Source organism: Symphodus melops (genome assembly GCF_947650265.1).
Source record: "Symphodus melops genome assembly, chromosome: 12".
Taxonomy (NCBI): domain Eukaryota; kingdom Metazoa; phylum Chordata; class Actinopteri; order Labriformes; family Labridae; genus Symphodus; species Symphodus melops.
The window spans coordinates 9,483,281-9,508,913 of NC_136702.1; the positions used below are offsets into that span (position 1 = coordinate 9,483,281).

General features: G+C 40.1%; 2 protein-coding genes and 1 long non-coding RNA gene across 6 annotated transcripts in view; 2 read left to right on the top strand and 1 right to left on the bottom strand.

Annotated features, from left to right (window-relative positions):
• Nucleotides 1-6,922, bottom strand: part of uggt2 (UDP-glucose glycoprotein glucosyltransferase 2) — a 35,286-nt gene extending 28,364 nt beyond the window's left edge. Inside the window, exons 1-9 of one of the 3 annotated variants that reach the window (XM_079358441.1) lie at nucleotides 6,777-6,922; nucleotides 5,988-6,139; nucleotides 5,073-5,155; nucleotides 4,854-4,984; nucleotides 2,601-2,713; nucleotides 2,257-2,434; nucleotides 963-1,059; nucleotides 811-883; nucleotides 511-611 (exon numbers count right to left, since the gene is read on the bottom strand). In XM_079358441.1, the coding sequence (XP_079214567.1) occupies nucleotides 511-611; nucleotides 811-883; nucleotides 963-1,059; nucleotides 2,257-2,434; nucleotides 2,601-2,713; nucleotides 4,854-4,984; nucleotides 5,073-5,155; nucleotides 5,988-6,139; nucleotides 6,777-6,905 (1,057 nt within the window). In that variant the 5' untranslated portion in view covers nucleotides 6,906-6,922. Of the gene's footprint in view, nucleotides 1-510; nucleotides 612-810; nucleotides 884-962; nucleotides 1,060-2,256; nucleotides 2,435-2,600; nucleotides 2,714-4,853; nucleotides 4,985-5,072; nucleotides 5,156-5,987; nucleotides 6,140-6,320; nucleotides 6,543-6,568; nucleotides 6,691-6,776 lie in introns of those variants that run through there. The other 2 variants (XM_079358442.1, XM_079358443.1) reach the window with 2 other exon arrangements.
• LOC306833290 lies at nucleotides 6,840-10,564 on the top strand. The gene is made up of 3 exons (XR_013780335.1): nucleotides 6,840-6,928; nucleotides 9,552-9,693; nucleotides 9,808-10,564. It is a non-coding gene; the product is annotated as an uncharacterized lncRNA (long non-coding RNA).
• A 625-nt stretch (nucleotides 10,565-11,189) lies between these two features.
• Nucleotides 11,190-25,633, top strand: part of hs6st3b (heparan sulfate 6-O-sulfotransferase 3b) — a 53,259-nt gene continuing 38,815 nt past the window's right edge. The window contains exons 1-2 of one of the 2 annotated variants that reach the window (XM_079356740.1): nucleotides 11,190-11,605; nucleotides 11,932-12,400. In XM_079356740.1, coding sequence (XP_079212866.1) covers nucleotides 12,024-12,400 — 377 coding nt within the window. In that variant the 5' untranslated portion in view covers nucleotides 11,190-11,605; nucleotides 11,932-12,023. Of the gene's footprint in view, nucleotides 12,401-25,633 lie in introns of both variants that reach the window. The other variant, XM_079356739.1, reaches the window with a different exon arrangement.

Genomic DNA, 25,633 nt, shown 5'->3' on the forward strand with positions numbered 1-25,633 from the left:
ACCGGGGGCAACTCGGGTTTAAAATGTCTTTCCCAAGGTCACGTCTGACATGTAGCTGCAGGAGCCGGGGATCGAACCCCCCCCCCCATCCTGTTTAGAGACGACTGAGGCACAGCCGCCCCAAACTGAAGGAAACAGATCATCAAGAGAACAAATCAAATGAGTTCAAATTGTACCTGAAACTTGAAAAATTCTCATGCTAATTCTATTTTATATGAGTAATGTTTCTTCTATTTCATTTTATTTTAGTTCTTGCTATTTTGGCTTCATTTCCCTTGTTTACTGTTTTGCACCAATAAACCAAGACAAATTCCTTCTATGTGGGGAAAAAATAAAAATAAAAAATAAAAATCAGATTCTGAAAGTGTAGAAAACAAAAAAACTCTTTATACACAAATGTTCATATTTTTAGTCATCTAAAAGCTCGAGCAGCACCCTTTCTTATTTCTCTCCTCATACAGCCCAACTGTCTTTGATCTGCTTTCACTCTTCTAACGACTGAGCAGATACCTTGCATTTCCCACACTTTGAGAGGGATCATGTCATTGGTGCTCTCCAGCAGATGTTTGCGCAGTTCTCGGAGTTGTTCCTGAAGTTCAGGGTGAGATTTCCTGAGAAGAGGTAAGAGAAGAGAAGACGAAAAAAAGCTGACACATCACTTTGAGTCTTTTTTTTTTCTCTCTTTTTTTTTTATCAAGTCCTGCTGAATACAGGATGTCTAGGAGCTCCATAACATGAAGAAAAAAAAAACAAAGAAAGACAAAATAATAACCTTTATTGGAATTAGCATGCTACAGCTAAGCTACTTACTTTAACGTTCCAAAAACAAATCCTTGGACTTCATCGTTGTTATCCTCCTCAGCATTCGTGACGGTCTTGGAATCTACAAAGTGAAAAGATGTGTTGTGATTTGTTGACACAGGAGGAAGCAGCTGGTAATGTTTGATAGGGAACCCACTGACCTTTTACTTTGGTGTCATCCACAGCTTTGTATTCTGTGCTTTTGATAGCCAACTCCACACCGTACCCGGATAAAAGCATCTTTTGAGGCTTTGGCTTCTACAAACACACAGAGGCAGAGTAATTGATTCAATTTAAAACGGTGTGGAGGTGTTTCATTTTTATGGACGTGACTGCAGGGAGAGTTTTCTGCCTTTTGCTGTGAACACTGAACCGCCGGAATGATGATGACATTCCGTCTTGTTACCTTCCGGTTCACCTGCTTGAGCCACAGCTGAAATTAGCAGACATGTAAATCAAGCATCGGCATCGTTGGAAATATAATGGGAGCTCAGCGTTTCAGCAGCATACATGTGAAAGTGTCAAAGGAGGATGACATTTTTTCTAAGGTTCATCACATTTCTAAACGAGATTACCACATGATTTTTTCCAACAATACTGATTAGGAGCAAAAATAAATGTAGCTGGAAAAAAAAAAAAAAAAAAAAAAAAAGGAGACTAAATGCTCACTGGAACGCCTCAAAAGTTGCCGCTTTTACTGCCATGTTCCTAAATGCCTCTGAGCGTCTTTAGGGAGCTTAAAGGCATGAGCTTCAGCCCGGTCTGGACGATTAGCTGAAGAGAAATATAAAGTAACCCCCCTTTGTTGAATCAAGTCAGACGGACTCCACTGATACCCTCGTGCTTGGCTTTCATATTAAGCTTGTCCGTTTATTAGCAGGGACTTTTCATTAACATACTGTAAGAATAGGTTATTATCTGTAACATAAAGCCCCGGCACACACAGCGGCAGACTCGCCGACATTCAACCCTGACTCTGATGTCGCTCAGATTCAAAGCGCCGCCTCAGTCTACCACCGGCACGATCAGAAGTCTTTTACACCCACACTCAGCTTTTCTTCAGCTGACAAAAGGAACCATGTCTCCAGGAATAAAAGAACCTTTTAGGCCATAAAAGGCACCTGTGTACGGGCCAGAGGGAGTTTTTGCGGAATCCGTTGAATCTTTTCGAACATTTGGAAGCAATGCAATGTGGACTTGATGATCCCTGCTTTTGGACCAGTTTCTCTTGAGGGAATAAAACAGGACTGTTATATCACCACAACTGCACCGTCGTATAAGTAAAGAAGAAACAAGGGATGTCTACGGCACAGAGCAGTAACCAGCAAACAGCAGCAGGTATACGCACGAGATAGATTACTAGACGGTCTTTTCTGAAAGAGGTGAAGCATACCCGCAGTGTGTGTTCAAGTTGTTTAACGAGGGGAACGTCGACGTGATACCACGTCTACTCACCGCCACAAAATGCCGCAGCACATATAAAAGTGAGCCCTCTTCGGCTTTCTCCGACAGAACCTTGTGAAAGGAGGTGAACTTCTTGGTTCCGATCTCGGCATAGAGGATCACAACCGGCACGTCTGTCTTATTGGCCCCCGGATATGTGTGATCGTGCTTGTACAAATACGGTCTGGGCCTGCGAACATTTGGACAATGCAGGAAAAAAAAATTGCTGACTTACAGGCACTACCAATAAAAGGCATTAAAAGAAAAAAAAACATCTTGTTCCAGATCTCCCCCCCCCTCCAGGTCAACAGATGGAGTTCATCCACAGAGGGGTTAATGATGCAATTCTGTGTTACCTGCCTGCTGCTGCCTTCAGGAGCTTCTTGACGTCCTTGGTGCTGCAGCTTTGTTGACCGTGGACGGAGACGAAGGCAGGGCAAGCCTCGGGCGGAGGCTCGTCCCCGGCTATCTGTTTGAAGCAGAACGAGGAGAAATGAACGACACCATGTTGGCTTGATTGGGAGTTTTTCTTCCACTCAAAAGCTGCACGCGTGTTGCCATTTCTTCGTGACAGCCGCAATAATGATGCGACCACTGCCAGGTTCGCTCTCAGGCCGAGTCACCGTTGAGGTCACTCATCGGGGAATCAAGTGTTACACGCTCACGGAGAGAACACAAATGGCAAGTCTGTAGTCACCGAGTCGAGATTCAACCCTCGTCCCTGAACATAAGCCAAAGTTAATCAGAGTGAAAACAGTTAAGTGATGAATGTGTTCTCTGGAGTTCAAAGTAATCACCACTGCAGTTTAAAGCGCGCAGCCAAACACTCCATTTCCCATCAAGGCCATTACTCACTCGAACGTTGAACACATCTGAACGTTGGAGAAATCTTTCAACTAGTGCATCACTGTCACATCGTGACAGGAGTAGAACCAAGGAGCCAAATGAGTAAAGTCTTCCTAATTCAACCTACTTAAAGCTCGCACTTTGTGTGCAATGTAAAAAAAAAAAAAAAAAAGATAAACTGCTTAAGATGGGGACGTAAGTCCAACTGATCATAGTCTTAGAATACTGGTAAAGGATTAGTCTATTTTTAATTGCACAGGTTTAATTAGTAATTTGTTTCTTCTGCGTCACATAGGGGGCTTCTAAATCTTGATTTGGGTTTATCATATACAGAAAATAGGGGGGGGGCAGCGGTTGTTTATTGTTTACTGCTAATGTCTTGTGTACTGCTACTGGATGCAAAGTCATACTTCTGATGGAACTGCTCTATCACGCTGATCAAAGATTTTGCTTTCACCGTCAGCGACATTATATCATCAGAGCCGGCATGCTGGACATGTTGACAATTATGACGTTTACATTTTTTTTTAGAAATGCTAACGTTAGCGTATGTGTACTTTGCTCAAAGTTACAAAAATACTTACATTTATTTGCTGGTATTTAGTAACAAACTTTATTATTAGACAAGAAAATGTTGACTTGTTGAATGATGAGTCAACGACTTTAACCTGCTGGTGGCGCTAAAGGGAATCCAGAGGGGAGTCATCTGTCACTAATACCTGTATGAACTTGATGGCATATCTATTCAGAAGCTGTTTTAGTATCACACTGGGAACTTTAAATGTCAGCTTTGTGATGGTGATCTGAGAACAATCAGAGTATCATCAAAGGAAGGAAGTTTCAGCCTGTGGTGACACTAAAAACATCTGAAGAGAATTCACATCCACTGATTCCAAACGTTGATCAGATATTTGTGTAGCGATAAAAGCAGATGGCCCTCCCATCAACCCGGTCAAAGCTGCAGCTGCACACTCCGTTTTTAGGCACGGCGGCTTCCTATCTTACAAACAGTCCAACTTCAAGGCTGTATGTTCAAACCCAGTCCATGAAAAATATCAAAAGTTCTTGTGTGGGTGTTATCCAGAAAACCACATTTTAAAGTGATTTAATACCTTTGTATGCATCAGTTCATTTGTACTTAAGTAAGACTGGCATTTAACGAAAAATGATAAAGCTTTGATGATCTTTTCATATGACTTCAGTTGGGCACATGTGCTTGTGCATAATACTGTGATTTGGATTTTACAGGATATTCTTTATCTAAAAATAATAATAATAATAATAATAATAATCATCACAAACTAACTCGTGGAGTTTAGACAGACTATGGAATGCTTTTCATATATGTGGCATTGACGGCATAGTGATAAATACATGACAGTTGACAGTTAAGGCAGTTTTACAAGTTATGATCACTAATTCAAACAGTTTTGTCCCTGGATCAATTTAAGGTAATTAAAACGTACATACATTTTGTAAGAAACCACAGAGACAGACACGCACTGCTCTGAGAAAATGAGTTATCGATCTGGAGAAATTCACACAGTAGTCATGAAAATAATGAGTCTTTTTAAAGATTGACCCAAAACAATTGAGAAAAAAACTTAAAGTGAGGCTTTCAAGACCCCCCTGGATCAATACGAGGCTCAACAAACAAAATGACTGCTTTTAACAACAAGTGAACATGGCACTCTTGTGAAAGTCCCATGCTGCTTCTGAGGCGGGTCGTACATTCGCGACATACTGTTTTGATCACAACGTACCTGCTGGGATGCATGCACAGCTGGAGAGTACGATCGTAGCGCCAGAGCAAATTTAAGGAGGTTAATTTGAAGATCTGTGAGGAACTGGCCAGCCTTCTTGATGATCAGGTTGTAGTAGGAGCGCACAGACTCTGTAGGACACATCACGGTCAGTTTTTCTCGGTCTATTTTGATACAGCAATAACGTCTCTGAAATCAAAGGTGATTCAAACAACATACCCCCTTGCTTGTATACAGTGAGCTCTTTCACAGTGTCAACAAACTGCCAGAATTTCTCATTCCCATCTTCTCCGATAAACTCGCTGCAGTGTACAAAATGAAAAATTAAAAAAAAAAAAAAAGAGTTAGTTAAGTGACAATGAGGGGGTGAATTGGTTTTAAAGGGGACATATTATGAAAACTTCCCTTTTTCAGTGTTTTTGAACATTTATTTCGGTAACATGAGTGGGGGTGTCACCGCATTTAAAGAGACACACACAAAAACGTCTTCTGAGAGAGCTGGTTTCTACAGGGTCACAAACCCCCTCTGGTGCTTGATCATATATAATGAATATATATTCATTATATTTTTATATAATATATATTCATTATATTTGGACCAAAGCCCAACACATGTTTATTTTAGAGCACATGGAACTGTTCAAAAATGAGAATAATATAAGATATATGACCCTTTAAGAACTTACCCTTTAAGACCCTTTAAGAACATACTATTAGTAAATGTATGTATGCATAAAACAGTAAGTTTTGCATTGAAATGTATTTACGTTCTAAGCACATTAGTTGTTATTGGTTTATTTAAGTCTTTGTATTTTTTTATCCTCCTTATTTAATTCATGTAAACTTGCTGCTCATAGCTGTTCTTTTTTTCTTTTTTGCTATTGATGCTGTTTCTATTCCCTGTTTTACTGTTTTTTGGAGCTGTTGTTACACCCAAATGTCCCCCATTGGGGGATCAATAAAGATTATCCTTATCCTTATACTTTGTCTATTTAGAGGCAATTCCTTGCCTTTATTTTTCAGAGGGAAACGTGATGCATTTGGCGTGCTTAGACTCCCTAATCAAAACCCTGTGATTCAAAATGATTGACAGCATGAAATGGAAGTCCATAGACTATAGTAGGGTATAATTACCTTGTCTCCAGGAGAAAAGGCGTCATTGTCCACTTCGCTTTTAGACTGGCAGTGACGCCTTTGGGTGCTGATCTGGCACCTTGTATGTTCAGGAACAGTAGTAACAGCACAATAAGGTTCCTCATTATCTCCGGCAAAGGTGTAACATGAACCTACGGAGGCAGAAAAACACAAATCCACGTCGTCCATAAGTGACAGAAGCTCCTTTGGGTTCTTATAAGAGGTTTCTTTCAGTGCCACGTAGTAGTTGCTCTAACAATTATCTAAACCACAACACAACAGAGTACACCAAAGTTAAATTAAATGGCATTTTAAAAAAAACACTTCCATCACCTGGTTCGTTAGTCCTACTTGTAAAATAACTCAGAGGGCTCATAAATCAGACTAAAGTTAAATCAACTGTCGCATAGAAAAAACGGTACACTATCAATATGCAGTGTAACGTGTTACATTTCAAACATGAACCGTGACAGTATCTAAAGCACACAGTCTAGAAAGACCGGTTGCTACAAACACGTTGTGTTTTAAGTTAAAAACTCAAAACCCTGGTGTAATTATGTTGTCAGTAATATGTCCCTCACCCCCGTTACTAATCCTGACCGCTTCCATACAAAGCAAAGGGCTCCAGGTTAGTATTTTGGGAAGCTAGCAGCACAGCTAGCAGGTCGCCGCATACTGTGGCGTCTCGCGCTGACTGCCGCGCGTGCCCATCACAACCGTTGATGATAAAAATACAGCATGATGAGCATGTTGTTAAACACAGTATTAAAGATTGTTCAAAGAGCTTACATTAGTGATGGAGGGTTCATAGTCTTTTAAAACGTGTTGGTTACGTGGTAATTTATTCTGGCAGAGCGGTAGACAGCTAAACGGACAGACGCTGAAGCTTAAACATTTTCCCACCAAACTCTTACGCATGTTGTAGCTCTTCTTTGGATTGAGTGAGTATAGGTGCAAGTATGAGAATGTGTAAAATAGTTTAACCTTTACACAGATTATATGTGAATGTGCAGCACATAATAAGTTGCTTGAGTGCAGTGTTTTCAAGTGACACATCATAATAGCAATAAATAAAGAAAAAGCAATTGGCAGCTATTCACTAGCAGATGCACAGTAGGCTACTCTTTTTATAATTATTATTTATTTTATAGATGGGGAGAAAAAAAAAGGTTTTCCTTGACCATAATGTAGGATATGTATTGATCAGAAAGATAATCAGCATCATGGCATCTTCCACTCGACCTCCCACTTCCTTCTAGCAATTATAAATTACCATCAATAGTTTCTAAAATAGGACACATGAACACTATAAAACACTTTTTATGCAGGCTTACAAGTGCTTCCCTTGCCCAAGTTGATCCAGAACCCATTATGGAAATCACACAAAACTGTCTTCCTATCATGAAGAAGTTTCAGACAAGCTGCTCTTTATTTACAGTAAACAACAGTAGAACTCACTGCAACCTACCATATGTAACCACCATTTTCATTTGAGTTTGATAACCCCAAAGCTGTTTTACCTCTTCCCTGATTCTTTTCTGAAATGTTCTTGATAAAAAATCATCCTGCTTTTTCCTTAGCACTCTGGATCTCTGCTGTATAGCTACAGGTAGAAATTGGAAACAAAGGGTGTTGCAAGCTTTGTCAGGGACACCAGTTGCAGTGTTAATACGCATCAAAATGTCCATAGACAAATATCACATTGATTTTCTGATGGTCTTGTTTCCTTGTAGAGGAATCAGTATTTATTTGAGTCGGTTTCATAAGCCGCCAAAAACCATCGCCAGACCTTAGTCCTGAGGGGGCATATAAAATGTATGGGGGAGGCACAATTATTATCAGCGAGTACACATATTTTAATAATCCATACTGTATTCGCGCAGCACGCAAACATCATGTTAAACATAACAAACAGCAATATGACCCGGTACACTAATAAATGATTCTGTAGTCATGTATATTTAACTTTATATGTCTGATAAAATGTATTCAATATAAATGTGTCATTGATTTTGTGGCAATTATTTAAGTGATTTTCAAACAAAAATGTTTGTTTGCATTAATTATAATCTTTATGTTTATGTAATTCTAAATTAAGAGAATGTTTAATGAATCTAATTCAATAGAATTGGCCAGTTTTTAGTTGACGAGCACTTTTGTTATTTTGCGCCTCTTTTCTGCTTTTGAATTCAGCAGCTATCGTCTGGTCACAAGACATAAAAAAAAGTGTGAATAATTTAACTCAACAATTTCATTTGGTTGACAAAGGAGAGGGTTTTTTTAATACTGTAATGACTGAATAAGGAGTGAAAACTACAAGACAAAAGAAAATGCACAGATTACTGTCATAAAAAAGGTTGGTATAAAAATATTAGAGGTGGGACTTGATTAAAAAAATGTAACTAATTCACTCAGGGCTTTCTAATTACGTAATTAATCGAAATGAATCGCATTTTAAGTGCGTCACAATATTTGCCCTAAAAAGAAACACTTTTCAATCTAAATGGAATTTAGTGGATGAATGAAAACAATGCATCCAATTGTACTTGCTTCTCAGTTTCATAAAGCTGTTGGATCTTCTTTGAAATTAGTTTTTCTGCACAGCAGTTGGAAAGTTGGATCACACGTTGCTTCCTTTAGCACATTTTCTAACCCCTTATCTTCTACCACTAATAGTGGTCTACATTCCAGAGCAACCAATTTAGCGAGTGAATTTCTAAGTTTTTTAGTGTCAAGGAAGGTGCCATGTTTGGTAGAAGTGGAGGGATGTTTAGATTGTTGAGATTAAAAATGTTATTTAAAAGGCAGTTTTAGTATTGTAGTGTCAGTATTTACTTAACTGAAACATGACATGCTTTAGCTTTATTGCAGATAGTTTGTGTTGTTTGTAGAACCGATAATACTCACCTGACAGTAAACTGATTTCCACACCCTTATGGTTGGTTCCACCTCCTACATAAGAGGAGGCTGGGGACTTTTAATCTCTATATTTGTATAAATATTTTAAAAGCAACTGTTGACCGACAAGGAACAAATATTAAAGTAAGAAAATGATGGTAGTGTGTATTTTACACAATACGTGGCCTTTAAGTTAAAAACACCTGTATATCCTGTTTCGTGTTCTTTCTAAATTCAGAAAAAAATGTTTTTGTTCAATTTAATACATATAAAACAAAACCACTCAAATTCATATTTTATAAGTGTACTGCTCATATATTTGTCACCAGCTGCTCTTTGTTCTAGTTGCTCAAGGTCACTGCTTCTCCTGTTTTTGCAAAACAGTCAGCACTGTGTACCCCTCCGTCTACTGTTTTTGCACATCAATCAGCAGTCGTACCTCTCTGTATTAGTCTACTGCCCAGATAGCAGAAGATGGTCCCCTGAAACTATCCGTCATGATACTGTCTTTATTAAAACTCTTATTTTGCCATTATCAGTTCTTTTTCTTTCTTGCTGGCCTGTGTCGAGCAGAGAAATTCTCAGCTCGGTGGCTCTTTGTATTACCTGTGATCAGCCTGCAATAAACCAGCTTTTGACTTGATCTCATTTGGATCTTCCTTTCAGATAAGACGACACAGCCTAAAAATCTTTCAACTGGTGACCCTGATGTGATGTCTGATTGACAAGACGAGTCTGAAGTTAGGACCATGTGCGGTGGAGTTGGGGGACTTCTCCGCAGACGATTCAGGGGGCCCCCAACTAAAAGGTGAGCAGAAAACCTTTTGACATAAGAATTTCTGTTATTGGATAATCTAAATAAAAGTCCCCTCTCTCTCACAATATCCATATCTATCCACGTGCTATCGTTCTCATAATAAAGGCAGAAAAAGCCTGAAAAAATAATTTAAAAAAAGAGAGATTCTGTGAATAGTAACTGTAAAAGGAGGACGGGGATTTTCATCTAAGCTGGCATATTTCTGACGGTCAGACCCAGAGAGGGACGATGGCCCTTACAGCACAGGTAAGGATTTGTTGTTTTTCATGAAATGTGTTAAAGGGTGGCAGATTGAAACACAAATTTAGCAACTGATTTGAGTTACATTAACTCAACTTTTAACAATGTTAGATGTAATTAATAATAATGTGTGCAATCTGCTGCCTCAATTTTATTGAGTAGTATATCTCTTTTTACAGTGTAGTATAGCCTACACCACATAAGCAATGTTATGATGAATATCCATAACACACTTGACTATACAACATATTAGATGTAACACCAGAAGCATCTCTCAAACATTGCATTTTAAAACAGTCAACAGAGGGATATGCATTGACATGTGACATACACACAGACTTTGAAACTACCCGTACTTTGAGTGGCAGCAGTGCAGCGCTGTCCTCTCGCCAGTCCTCCTGTCAGTACAGCTGGATGCAGCGTCAGAGAACCTTCTCATCCTTCCATCCGGACTTAAACTTGTTTAAGGTTCTTTTTAAAAGCAAGCTGAATCAGCTGGGCCTTGCCTCCGAGCAGCATACTGTGCAGATGCTCTGAGAAGACACTTTGGAGCATGGAAAATGAGTTTTCACACATGACTGTAGAAGCTCCTAAAGTTAGGGCAAAGGTGTGTGGTGTGAGAACAGTCGGCATAGCCTGGATTTAAACGGATATCCATGGCGAAATTAAGTGAGTAAGCTGGCAAAAACAAAAACTCATCCAGCTTTCAAAAATCAGATAGATAGATAGATAGATAGATAGATAGATACATAGATAGATAGATAGATAGATAGATAGATAGATAGATAGATAGATTCCTTATTTTATTATCAAACACAAATAAGTTTCTTTTTTTTTTCTTGCATTTTATTTTAACTATTGCTAATTCATGTTTTGCAAGCGGTGAAAATGCATTGTTTTTATTAAGCGTATAGCCCTACATCGCGCCCCACTTTGGGAAACACTTTTTTATGGTTCACATGCAACTTTAATCATTATTGCTGCAGAGAAAGCAGCTGCTTCACTTAATTGGCTCCCCATATAATATAATGGACTGTGAGTTCGGCATATTAAAGTTGTATCTAGGCTATGTGAAGGCAATATCCACTTGTGGTCTTTAAGAGGAGGGATCGTGCTATAGGCTATCTCTTTAATCGTGAACAGTCACACTCTGATGAATACGCTTTAAAAAAAGTTACAGTGGATTTGGTATAGGCTATTTATACGTGCTTAAATCTCCATGTAGTATTCGGTTCAGAGTCCGGGTGGGCTTCTGGTTTTGCACTACGTTCAACAAGATCATGGGGCGGATGGGATGGGATGGGATGTAAGAGCGCTCATAGCCCAACCAACACGAGACGAGAGCAGAGCGCACATCCTCGCACTCGGATGCAGCAGCATCAGCATCATCCTCTCCTCTGTGTGGAAACACTGCTTCAGCACACTCACACGGACCAACGACGAGGAGGATGCCTCCGGGAGGATGCAGCGTAACAGTCCGAGCTGCGAGACATTTGCTGCTGAGATAAGTCTGCCACCGAAATGAAGCGCATTGCAAACTTAGACCAGAAAAAACCCTAGAAGAAGAAGAAGAAGAAGAAGAAGAAGAGGAGGAGGAGAGGGGGAAAACTCGTCAGTTCCCTCATTTCAACTTGAAAGACGTGCATGTGAGCTGCACGGATCTGTAAGTTGGATTGTCTCAAATGTTAATGCCATGACTCTTGATTACGGACAAGATTACAAGCGCATTGCTGCCCGCTTGTTGTGTTTAAGCAAAAAAGGGACTTTTATTTTGTCCAGATTGTGTGTTTTATCTGATCAACATGTGGCATTTAAAGATAAGGAATCCATCCGAGGCTATGGAGCAGTGCTGAGCCCATAAGAACCCATGGGTGCTGCTTATTATTTACAGTAGCTTAATGGAATGAAGACACTATCCAGAGATGATGGATGATAGACCCAGTAAGCTCATCTTGGTTCCTATTTTAGCCGTGCTTTTTGTTATGATAGGTTACCAGTACATATGCCCCGCTGGCAGCCACTCGTGCCACTTTAAGGCTGGGGAGAAATTGAGCGGGGTGAGCCTACTTTCTACCCCGTACATGGACAGCGATGATTTCTACCTGGAGGACGACATCCCGCCTAAGGTACCGTCCAAATTCAACTTCACCGAGAGAGACCTTGGCAGACACGTGGAGTTCAACATAAAAGGAGACGACGTGATAGTGTTCCTGCACATCCAGAAGACCGGAGGAACCACTTTCGGGAGACATTTGGTGAGGAATATTCGCTTGGAGCAGCCGTGCGACTGCAAGCCAGGACAGAAGAAATGCACGTGCCACCGGCCAGGGAAAGAGGAGTCATGGCTCTTCTCCCGGTTCTCTACCGGCTGGAGCTGCGGACTGCACGCAGACTGGACCGAGCTAACGAACTGTGTACCTGTCCTTATGGATAAGAAGGAGGCCCAGAGGGATAAAAGGTAAGTGCGCGCGTGTGTGTGTGTGGGTGGGTGTGTTACATCTGCAAGTAAAAGTAAAGCAAGGACAAGCTATTGAAACCACCAGACCCACAGAGCAAGTGTATCCAAGAAAACAGGCATGCAACACAAATGCTCAGTGGCCACCAAACCACTGGAGCCCCATAATAAATTTAAAACTCAAGTTTCATTTTGTGCTGGTGCAATTCTGCCTACAAACTGAAATAGTAAAGTGAGCGCTGATGGATGGGTAGAGGCTACTCATGGAGCTCAGAAAGGAGCAAAGAAGTCCAAAACAAAAGAGCTTTGTTATCAACAGTGCAAAGTCACAATTCAGACATGTACCACTTTTGAAAAGCAATAGACCTGCATGCAAACAAAGAGGTGTCTGCTGTTTTACTTTTCTTGACCTTCAGACATGTGCTCTGTTTTCTCTTTGTGTTCTTATCAGCTCCTCACAGTTACCTTGTTCTTATCCAGCTGTGCAGGCGCTATGATTCATCTGGTAACCAGCTGTGTTGAACCTATAACTGTTTGACTCCCTTTCCCTGTAGATCAAAAATAATGGTTTTGTCAGCCTGCAGTCCAAATGTTGTAGCACCCTTGTTCTGATTTCTCTCGCGAAAATGATGAAAGATTCAACTGTGTAGATTAAAAACTAACATATATATATATATATATATATATATATATATATATATATATATTTATATTTATATATATATATATATATATATATATATATATATATATATATATATGTGTGTTGAATGATCAATTTGAAATCCCTGTCAGTTATGCTGTACAACACTGGTCCTTTATAAACCTGTTCCCTATGCGGGACCTTCGTGTCCTCTGTGGTATGTCGAAGAACTCCAAGATGTTCTTGAGAACCAACCTGAGCTTGTGCACATCCACTACATTACTGTTGTACTAACGCTGTTTCAACATTTATTGCTATCCTGTTTCAGGGAGAGTTCGTTTTATACCAAGATGGGGGGTTTTTTGTAGCTGTAACTCGTTTGAGGAGCATTATCACTCTGGCATTGTCTGTTGTAACAGCAGAAGAGAACATAATCCAAATAGCTTTGTAATTAATGTGATAGAGATGGAGTGCAATAACTAAAGGGGGCAGATTTTAATGAACTTGTCACTGCAGGAACAATTTGTGTATTTTCAGTCAGCAGAGAGGAGTTCAGTATTTTTCTTTGCAGTGGGAGTTTCTGGTGCTGCTCATTCTTAAATGTGTTTAGTCTATTCATTAAAATAACACTATACATGTCTATGAGTGAGCCACTTATCCTCACAGATGAATGTATTTCCACATGAAAAAGCACAGACCAAAGCCTTGTCACAAAAAGCTGATTTTTTTGTGATTTTTTTTAACCGCAGTATATCCCTCTGCGTTTTGGAAAAATACAATCTTACACTGAGGTACACGAGCACATGATTTATTTCTGCTGTGCCAAGTGTTTCCTTTACTCAGGGAAGTGCTCAGTTGATGCGACAGCTCTTCATTTCACAGCTGCAGCATCTATTCTGCACTTACAGTCCTCGCAGCCCTTGTTCTTTAGTGGGCTCCCGCAGCAGCTATTCTGAGATAATTCTGCTTCGACCAGGACTGTTGGCAGACACACCATGTTAGACCCGCTCACTAACCAGCCACTGCACATGACACATTTGCTAAATGCGATGACTAATGGTGTTATGCAGATTTTGGTCTTCATTTAATATTCTGTGTGAGAAATGCCTTAATTGAAATGTCTTGGATGGTATAAGAACAAGGTAAACTAAGGGAATTTGCAGAGTTAAAATAGGTTATTTGTAATAAGATGCACTTGTTACAAAAACTTCAACCACTTAAGGGTGCAGTGGGGAATACCAATCATACATCACAGCCAAATTCAGATGGCATTCCCTTGTTTTTTCGGTCGACAGCCTCTCAGATTGAGTGCCTGTCTTTCCACAGTCTCAGACAGTCACCTTGCCAGCTCTGGAGATGGCAGTAAGCAGGCAAGGAAGGCGGCAAGGTAGGCGGCGGTAGCACTGCCTGCACTGGACTGTATGGCCTTTTCAGCAGGGCAGGAGAGGTGTGCGCCGAGCCAGCCGTGCAGCCCAGGAAAGGTCAGGCATGTCAGGCTGGATCAGTGTGCGTGTCCTGCGGCGTTTCTCCCCCTGGAGTGTGTTGTCAGTCAGGGGAGAAGTGGAGCTGGCAGGCCCCGTGCTCCTCTTGGGGCTTTTTTGAAGAAACATATCTCTAAGTGCAGTCCTCTTAAGTTGCTTTGCGGAGTGCGTCATGGCATTACCTTGTCTGCTGACTGAATATGGCTTGTTGAACAGGTTGTTTTCCTCTCATGCCTTTTCAGAGGACTGCAATAAGGACAGTGTCTAGAACTGTCTCTGTTTGATACGTGTTCATTGGCAAACTGTCTGGGAAAATAAACTCAATGCACCTATGGCTCTCAGTTCAAGGAGCAGTTATTGAATATATTTTAATAAAGCGGACGGAGTACATCCTATCTTTATGTGTTTTAAAGTATATGTGTAATAAAGGCTGTAGGTCACTATCAGAAATATTTGATGTTTTTTTTTTTTTTTTTTTAAATGAGAACAAGCATGTTTGTCACTGCAGTGTCTTTTGTCATTTCCCATAAGGGTGCAGTCAAAACTCCTGTCTCTGAGATTAGAATGACAACAGCAAAGCTTTATCTGTATGTCATCAGGTCTGAGGTGAGGAAATTTGATCATCGCATACAGCCCAAAGTTCCCATTGTACAGTGAAATATAATAAAATGAACCTTAAACAAAGCAGTCGAGTCAGACCCAGAGTAGCCCATGTATAAATGTATGTATTATCATTTTAGTTACATGATCACTGAGTATTTGCTATTGAGCATACAACAGGCAACACCAACGACACTCTCTGTGAAAATCCCTGCTGATGTTATTCTTCTTCAGACCTGTCTTTTAAAGCAGAAGAGCCACATGAAGCCTTTCTCACACATCAGAGAAACTGTGAACAAAAAAAAAACTGCTTCAATGGAAGCACAAGTTCACCCAACCAGCGCGCAAATGCATGCACATTACCATTCATGCATCAGAGCAGAGAGACTGTTTCTTCTCCTGGTGAGGTGATGCAGACTTTCACAAAGCATCCTCTTAGAGTGCAGAGTGTTTGCGTGGTGTGTTTGAAAGTTAAAAATCAGACAGGGGACATAGACAAACAAATTACCACTGATTCTGTTTCTCTGTTATTCCACATTCTTCCCCCGAACTTTTAGTGTCTACAGCTCCACTGAAAGTGTCATGAAATCAAAGCCTTAACACATGGTTGACATGCAATGAAACACTATGGTGGAAAATGGATGTTTTGTTGACACACCAATGAATAGATGTACATCATGCCTCTCTTGAGGATGAACACGATTTGTCAGTTGAAAAAGAAGTTTGTTGGGTCTACAAAAATTGGACACGTAATGCTTTCAGCCAAATTTGAATTTGTGTTGGACTTACTTGAACTTATTTCTTCAGTCCCTTCAAAGAGAAATGCAGCAAAGCAATGTATTCACTTTGGCGGACCATCTATTATGCAGATTGTTTTAGTTCAAGTTCGGTTCAAAGCCAACCCATTAATCGTGAATCACATTGAATATACACAGCTGAAGATCTTATTGGATTCTGGAAATGAATGTCAATCATGGAGGTGGTTTCTTTGTCTCCCTCTCTGATTGTTGTGATTCAGCAACAACCAGAAAGATTGCCAAACAAGGATCTAAAATGTTTTAGTGACATTTTTTTTCACAGACTCGTCCTTTCTTTTCAGTTTAATGTAACAGCCAGACCTACGACCTGTCAATGCACTAAGGTCATTGAGTAGAAAACAGGAGTAAAACTCTTGTAATAAACACACATCTTAATATGCCACTTGCATTCCCTCCCATTGAATCTCTGTGTACTTCTAGTTTCATTGTAAGTCATTGCAAACAAATATCAGTCTTGTTCATGTGCCTTCAGCCCAGTTCGAAGACACATCTTGTGATGAAGCGGTGTTGAAAATACAAGTTGGGTTTGGAAGAATTGACTTCATTATTGCCGCCAAGTAAACACTTAATTTGCTCACATGCTTATTGCTGTCCCCAGGAGCCCCCGTCTTGTTCCTTGCCTCATTCATTTGCAACACATTAAGCAGGTACATGAATTCATTTGATTCGGTTAAAGGCCATTAACATTCACATGGAGATGTAAACTATATTCAGACAAATTAACTGAATATTCTTTTCAAGCGTTGTAGTCGTGTTAGTACTTTTTGGACAAGATGTACTACTCCACTGTCCCCCTTTTTCACTCTGGCCTCACGCTAATTTATGCACATGCTGATGTTGCAGTTTTTTTTATCAATTATGAAATCTTCATTAGCAGCTTTCTTGTTGCTTATGCATAATGTATGTTTAGTTCAGGAGTACAGAGAGACTAAAGCCGGTGCATTGGTAGATTATTGCTCTTAGATTCACTCTTTGATGAAAAACGGAGAGAGAGATGTGTATGTGCTTTAACAACAGAGGATGTCCTCTGCTGTGATTTTGAATAAAGACATTGAGATTACAGGGTCCTCTGGGTTTTAAGTCATCAGGACTTACAGCTGTATTTTACTAAGATAAGACAAAAAGTCCCCAAATAACAATAACTGGAATTCAGTCTTATCAGTATTAAAGAATATTCTCTTTTTCATTATGGCCTAATTGCTTGACATAATGCATTGCAGTGTGCATTATGTCACACAGTGTGCATTATGTTGCTGTTCATATTTGCCTTAGGTCACAAGTTTTACCATCATTAGTTCCTATGTAGTTTGTTGGCACTGTACCCAATGAAAGGTGATACTTAATGTGAATGATCTGTTTGGCTTGCTTTATTTTTTATTCATGAAGTTTGCTGTTTGTAACACCTTTTTTCTGCAGCACAGTAAAGCTAATTACACATTCCCTGTCTTCAGCAATCATACAGTAGAAATATACCTACATACCTGGCACACTGATGATGTGACCTAATCCTTGGTTTAATAACACTCTACATCATATTTTATTCATAATAAGAGATGCAGAGAAGTCTACAATTACTGCGTTTACCACTTTCTGTTCTGATCACTGAACCATACTAATCTGACTCTGTCTGCTAGCTGTCATTACAAACCTCAATGAAATGAACATGAATATGTGGAGTTCATAAATACAGAGTTGAGGGTCAAAATTTGTTCATTTAGAAATAGCAGTGAAAAAAAGAAATCATCCCCAATTGCATCTTTTCCCAAGTCTCTACTGTAGCCTCATAAAATATCTTAATAAGATCTGCGGTCACCCAGTTGGTAAATATGAGCACATTTGAGATAAGTTTAAAGCAGAAGTACCAATATTAATTCCTCATAATATTATGAAATTCTCACAGTTGTAATATTCTGTTGCATAGAGCAGGTTGGGTTTTTTTCAGAACCAAAGAGCTGACAGATGCAGCAACCAGATGTTGGAGACAAAAAGAGCAACCAAAAAGTAAATGTAGATGGTTTCATCAGCAGCTGTAGTGTAGGAGGTAAAAAAAAAAAAGGTTTCAACATTTTATAATCTGTTTGATAACTGGCTGCTCTATTTCCAAGTGTCAAACTGTCCTTGGCATGAAACTGAACCCTGAATTTCACTTTTTTCTCTCTCAACATTTTTAACCAATAGGCCTCGACCAAATGCAAACACCGGACTGAATTAAAGACCAATCTAGGTACTAATGTTTTGGGTTGTTGGGTGTTGATTTTCAATCCATGAAACAAAAGACATAACTTTGAAAAAATATCAACCAAAACACTAGTTTCTCTTTTTGTTGATACATATTTTTGGGAGAAATGGTTTCTGATGGAGAGGAACCACTACTGTTGAATATAGCAATGATTAGCTAGCTATCGCTGTTAGCTGTCCAGCTAGCTGTAACATTAACCTTCTCTTCCAACACAGGGAGTTATTATATTGCACGTTTTTGTTTTGACTTTATCCTTGGACTTTTGTAGGCTGATTTGTTACTGATTGAATTTGTATTGTTTCTGCTTCTTTTTTCTGTGAATATTAAAAAGGAGTGTGGAGAAGCTAACATTTTTTACTTTAATTAGTAGTAATTAATAGAAAACAAACATTTCTTGTTGCTGTTAAAGGACTTTACTTCTGAAGCTCTAATTAAACAGTGAATGCACAAGACCCCAATGATACACAGTGACAAACACAGCAGGGTAATGGAGGGCCTCCTGACACACGAACCTGAAGGAGGAAAGTTGAGCAGATTTACAGTTCTGGCAGTTTTTAGATGTAGGAGGTAAAGTGCTCATCACAATAATGGGATGTTTATTATGTGTGGAGCTGTGGGTGCCCTTACAGGCCTCGGACTTCCAGGGCGCAGAGATTGCTTTTCATGTGCCATTAATTCGAGCAGTCGTCAATGCTGGCAGGCCTGAGCAGCAATCCAGTTGGTTTCATAATTAAGTGTTACCTCTGCAGAGAGAGAAGCAGCATATGTCAGACACTTGTTCACTGTCATGAAACGGTCAAGGGAGTCATTAAAAAGGATAGAAAGAGACAATGAAAGAAAATGTGTTTTTTCTTTGTTGGAAACCTTTAACTGGCACCTTGCAGAAATCCGGTTAGCAAGGGAAAATGTTGTAACAATGGGCCACCTTCTTCTTTTTTTTCTATTAGAATTATTACATTTCAACACATTTTTTAGAATAATTTAAAAATCAAGTATATTTTTTGGTTGTTCCTTGCTGTCATTTCTTTACTATTGGCCTACCATTGGAATTATAGAATTTACATGCCGTATATTAAATCCAGAAATCACATTAAAAAATGCCTTGATGCTTCGACCCAGCATCTTTCTGGGCTTGGAGTAACCCTGGTTTATTTGGGGGCCATTTTTTGGTCCATGGTTTGATTGATTTAGTTTATTCGACTTCAATCATTTAATTTCAAGATACAAAAACCTGCTGTGTAAAATATTGGAGTAGCATATACTGGGTTCTTTTCACTGCTCACTGCTTTCACTGCTTTAACTTTAATTCCTTTCAATTGCTCTGTCTTTTAGCGCTTTTTTGACAGTTCCCTCTCGCCTCTAAACGTTTCTTTATTTTCCTTTTGTTAACTTCCTCTCTTTCATTGCCAAAGTTTCAGAGGCTTCCATGGCCCACTATGTGAACAACATTTGTAGCAGTGGTCTATTTTCACAACTGTAGTTAGCTATTCATAAATATGAGGTCAGAAAACTTAACAATGGACCAATTAGAATCAAGTTGTTAAAGAAAGTTGTGTACCAAAAAAGAGTCAGCAAATTGCTGGTAAAAATAGTGAAGCATTTAACAAACGGGCCAAAACAATCCCCTCAGGAATTGGTTGTGATCAAAAACAGAACAGAAAATGTGTGAATATTGGTCTCATATTTGGTGCCAGTAACACAATCAAAATGAATGGTAACATCTCCCCATCCCCCCCCAACTGCTGGATGTGTAAATAGGAAATTGCAAATGAGTTACCAATGTCAACTTTGTAAAATTATAACATCAGTGTGTTTACAGAAGTTTAAAATCGTTTAAAGGAAGATTCTGTTGTTCTACCTTCTGATGGTTTGGCCTCTTCCATTAGAAATGGGATTAGATTCCCAGTCAGTTCCATGCAGGAATCTTCTGCTTGATACACAGTGCACCAAACAGAGAGGAAAAAATTACTGCAACCTTTCCAGCCGTTGCATTATAAGCATTGGTGGTTAAGTTACTGCAGATGTTTGCTGTTGTCTTGCTTGGCGCTGTTGGAGATGGAGCTTACCATCTTTCTCTAAAAGCCACTCTAGATAATGAAAGCTGTGCGGCTTGCCAGGGACGGCTAGTGGCTCCTTTGATACTGCTGTCAAATACTTGCTGGTCTGGCAAATATGATCCTCGAATTGTCCGATTCAGCTCTAATAGTGTGATTAAAGGCTGGCAATTGGTGGAGTGGTGGGCAGGGACCCTCATACTCCAGTGTTCTTTTTGTGTAGACTTGGATCCTCCATTGGTCAGAAATGCATCCAGCAAAGCAATGTCATTCTTCCGCTTTGTTTTCATGGCATAATTTCCGAGTTTCAGTTTGTAGTGTTGAAATATTTCAGCATCAAAATTTCTGTTTCTTAATTTAATCTACTCCATCATATTCTGACTTTTGTTCCAAATCTGAGCTGCTACCACGATAAACTCTCAGATCCCAGGCGTGCTGTCATAGAGCTGTCCTCCTCACTTCCCTGTCAGCTTTTGATCAGCGTGAGATCACTCCCTTGACTGATGTAAGGAGAGAAAAAAAAGAAGAGGAGAAGCAAAGCACCTCACACTGATCTGGTTAAATGTAGTCATCAGTGGGATGAGAATGCTTCTGCTGGTGCAGTGATTCAGAAATTCTGTGTTTAATGTCCCCGAGAGGCCTGTTCAGTGGCTGAGGCGCTTCATGTGCTTCTATTATCAGAGGGGCAATTAACTTTGGCTCTGTCTTCCCTCTAATTGAGAAAAGAACATTCGAGTTCTATAAACAGGCCATAAAAAAGTAATTATGCAAAAACTTGAAGATTTTTACCCTAAATTCCGGCGCTGATCAAGAGCTGGCTGATCAGCGTGATCATGCATTTGGCTTTGAAGACATCGCTGCTGCAGCTTTTTGTGCTGAGTCGCAGAAATCTTTGGCTTAACATTGACCCCTTTAACTAGTTTGGCTTGTTTAAGCGTCACAGTTTCTCAATGTTCATTAGATAACAAGATCAAATGTTTACTTTTTTGTTTTTGGCTCATGGCATCATTTCCAAGAATAATTGCAAGGCAGCCCTGGGTAACCTTCTTGCTAACTCATGGGGGAATTTCCCTCCTGTCTGTGTGCACAGGTTATGTTTGTACTTGCGTCTTTGCTTGACACATTGACATATCAAACGGCGACATGGAAAATGCCAGCACAGGTACCAAGCTTTGATATTTCTCAATTGTTACCTGTAAGGTTAGTGCCAGCTATAACTGCCTCTGGAGTTGATTTACGATAACAACCTAGAGAAAGGTCATCTGTCCTTATCGCGGGCGAGCCACTCACAGCTAAGCTTTACTGTGGGGAGGCGAGCGAAAGGTGCCTGACGCACACCTCGCCACAATTTGGATTCAGTGGTTGACTGAGCACCGGGCACACTTTAACTGTAAGCACAGGTAGAGTCACCTTCACACGGACTAATCTCTGCATGCAAGCGGGTGCCACCTTGTCCTCTTCTGCAGGGATAAGGAAGTAAATGTTTTGATGTTTTTGTGGAGCTGTGCTGGCTGGAGATGCGGTTACATATTCATAAAAAAAAACACATTACTGCAGGTATTTCATGCAGGGTGGAGGCGCATGGAGGTTTGCAGATAGTAAAATCTTTCATAGCATGTATGAACTACAAAGTCAATCCATTGAAAATGTAAATTCTTACTCTTGGTTTCCACTGCATCCTTGCTGTGCAGCAGCATCAGTCAGACCTGGAGTGAGAGAGATTTGAATAATCTCATCAAACAGATTGCAGTCCAGATTGCCTCTTAAATTCCTGCATTTATAAATAGATGTTTGGTCCTGTTTTATTTTGCAAAATAATTATAGGTATCTGATCAGTAATGCACATAAATAAGGGACGATACTTGCTGCCATTAATAATTTATGTACAAGATAATATCAAATTATCTCACCAAACAAATCACAGGAAAAGATTGACATAAAAAGGGCTTCCTTCCTATATTCAAAACCTTCCCGAGAAAATAACTTCCTGCTTTCCTCTTTCCTCCAGTAGAAAGAGTCGACATCGGTTAATATTAGTTTTGCTGAATGTTATGCTGCCTGAACAGTATTTTATTTCCCATTGGAAAAGGATTTCCTTCTATAGATCAATTTATCTCAAAGCTACCTACAATATTGCAGTATAAATTGGGTCCCAGGCCACAGCATAATAAGTATGGATTGAAAATCTGTCCTAACAACACTCAGGCACTAGAGAGTAGAGTAACATCTTGCGGCGGAGCGGCGTGCTGGTGTGGAACAAATAGCATTATGTCGCAGCACGTGTCGTGGGATACAGCACATCAACCTCATCATAGGAATCTGTGTCGCTCAATGGGAATAACTCCTCTGGAGGTGTTAGATGAAGGACTGCAGGCAGACCCACAAAAACCAGGCATCACTTAAGTCCTCATCAGTCCCTTTTCTGAAATGCACAGTGGACTCTGCTTCATTCATCATTCTGTGTAAGCCTCCTCTCTCAGACTGTGTTTACTTTCTCATTGAGAGTGTTGAGAGGAAATTGTCCTAACACTGGAGGCTTCACTTTGCTTCATTTGTAATGCCAGGCATGTCTGAATCATAATAAATTACATAGAGAGGGAGGGGGGCAATATTAAGTGTCTTTGAGTGCTTCCTTTTCAACAGTACATTTGAATTACCAGCAAATGGCGTTTCCTTCTCTTTGTCATCAGGAAGCAGATTATGCCTTTGTTTAATATTTCAAGATGCAGAATAAAGTCATGCATATTAAGCGCTGACAAAAGAAAATTAGCATTGATCCAAGACTTTTTGAAAACCTATAAAAGCAAGTACGGAGCAAAAGCCAATTTCGAAGCTTTTAGCAGCAATGTACAGCACAGTCGCTGGGTCTTTTCAGGCCCGCAGGGTGCCAACATGACTAATGGGCCTTACCTGGATCCTCTATTATCGACTTGCACAGAAATACTCAGGGATTGATTTGACTGCTTATGCCACCACCATAATCTCCCCTCCAATGATACAGCTTCACGGCTATTTGTAAAAGTGCTGCTGCAGCGCTTTTTTTGTAAATGTCGGCTGTAATATCAAATCTGATCATGTAGGCTGCTTGTTGTGAGAGAAGAGTCGAGTTACTCCTTTAAGTTCAGTCGTTGTCACCGCTGTGTAATTAGAACAGACAGTTATTCATTCTGTCGGTTGGATGGAGGCGTAGCAGACGTTTATTCAGGTATTTTATTGTTTTTGCTGAAATAACGAACTAAGGCTTTGTGTAAAAATGTGCTTACTAAGTATGCAGCATGGTTTGATTGCTGAAGGTCTTATTGAATTGATTTGTCTAGTTTAGAAGAAGACAGCATTAAACAGACAAAATATCAAGGCCAGGAAAAAAAAACACATTTTCCAAGTTGTCAGAGTTCCGCTGGGATGCTTTGTAGAGATTTCTGATTACTTTTTTTTTTTTTTGCATCAAACATCCTCTGTGCCTTAGGATCAAATGAAATCCATAAGGGTTGTTGAGGGGGTAGCTATTGGTAAGGCAACCTTGAAACAAATTGGCTATCTTTTGACAACGATGTCGCCTTAGGGAGCGACAGCCAACTTTTCAAGGCTTCTGGCATAAAGCAAAGCTTTTGACATAGAGGGCTTCTTGTCGAGATTTTATTTTCCATGCATTGACATTTTGTTTTTACAGCCCGGCAAGCAACTTTAGGCAGTGAGATGGAGTTGGAGTTGTTAACGATGTCTCAGAAGAAGGTGTTATTAAAGGTGAGATTACATGGAGGTATCTGTTCAGAGACATGAATTATCTTTGTCTCATGTATGGCGATGAGTTCCAGGTTTGTGTTACGGCCTTCTGCTCTCAACAGGACTGGTTTCCTGCACACAAACAATTCCTGCAGAAATAGTGAACAAACCAGAACGCTTCCAAATCTGATCCCTGATCTACAGATTCTGCATCTTTACTCAGAACATGTAAAAAGAGATTATTGAACTCAATGCACTCATAACGCAACAAGAAACCGCCAACACTATCAGCCAACCGTTTTGCAAGCTTGATCTGTTTGTATTTACCATGTTCTAAGTGACTCCTACAGCCATCTCCACTCCTCCAGAGTGAGATAGGAGAAAGCCGAGGTCTCAGCAGCTGTTCCAGCAGCAGCCTGTGGCCTTTCCATGTAGATGATTGATTCAGGTGCGGTGAGAAAGGAGAGGAGGGATCAGGCTTTGGGCTATGTCCGTTAATCACACTGTATTACCACACAGGAGGCATTTATCACCAAACACCAAAGGCTTCAGTCCACGGGGAACACTGAAACCAATCTCCCTGCTTACATGCAATCCATCCAGGTCCACGAAAAAGCAGCATTGTTGAGTGCGACCACATCCATTTTCTCTGTAAGAGGGGGATGTTCCAGAGAAAAAAGTAAGAGGCAAGGAACAGAGAAGAAAGCAGGGACTTAAAGAGAAGTCCTTGGAAAACCTTTGGTGATTTTTTTTTTTTTTTTTTTTACCATATCCAAAGTCACAGGCTTGTTGTGTGTGTTGATGCCTCAGCATGGAGTTCAAGCATAGCTTTGCCCCAGGCAGCCAGACCTAAAACAGCCCTGCATGAAAACACTGTAAGACTTTGTAGCTCCACCACCAGGGTGGCTACTTCTGGGATGACGATAGAATACATTTCATTTTATCTTTCATTGCAAGGGGCATAAACAATAGAATCAGTGTCCTTTGAGCCTTTTTTTTTTTTTACTTACGCAGTGCTGGATGACATTGCTTTGGGTACAGAAAAAGTTCAGCCAGCGTCAAGTTTCTTCTTTCTTTAATTTGTCTTATTCCAGAGCCCTCAGCCTTTCCGTGTTGACACATCTGGGGCACCAGCACACATCCCATTGAAATTAATATGGAGGGTGAGTTTTTTGACAAGGTGCTGCTGTCTGTCTGAACACAGCCTGGACTCATGGGTGTCAAATGCAAACCCTTGCTCCTTATTGGGAGGCACTGCATATTGTCCTGCTAGCTGTCGGCTACAATTATTGGATCAATAACTGTTGTGAAAGTTGCTCATATTGTCTAAGGCCTGTTTGGAGAAAGAGCATGTTGGCTCGAATCGTTGTTTAAATCTGCACAGATTTTAAAAGCTCACAATGACCAGTGAGATCTTACCGTATATCTGAGTTCCCCCTCCCCATTCCTTCGCTGGCCTCCCTCTAAAAACCTCTCGAATGATAAACACTGTAGGGTCATGTTAAGAATGGGTAAAGTTGTAAGTTTGCTAATGTTTGCTCTGCGTACAATAACACAGCTTCAAAACAAAACTGCAGCGATTCAACCAACCAACGCTTGTCTGATGATTTGAACCATTGTTTATTTACCGGCTGCCCTGATTTATCGGTGGGTATTTGTCCTGTGAGACGGATCCAGC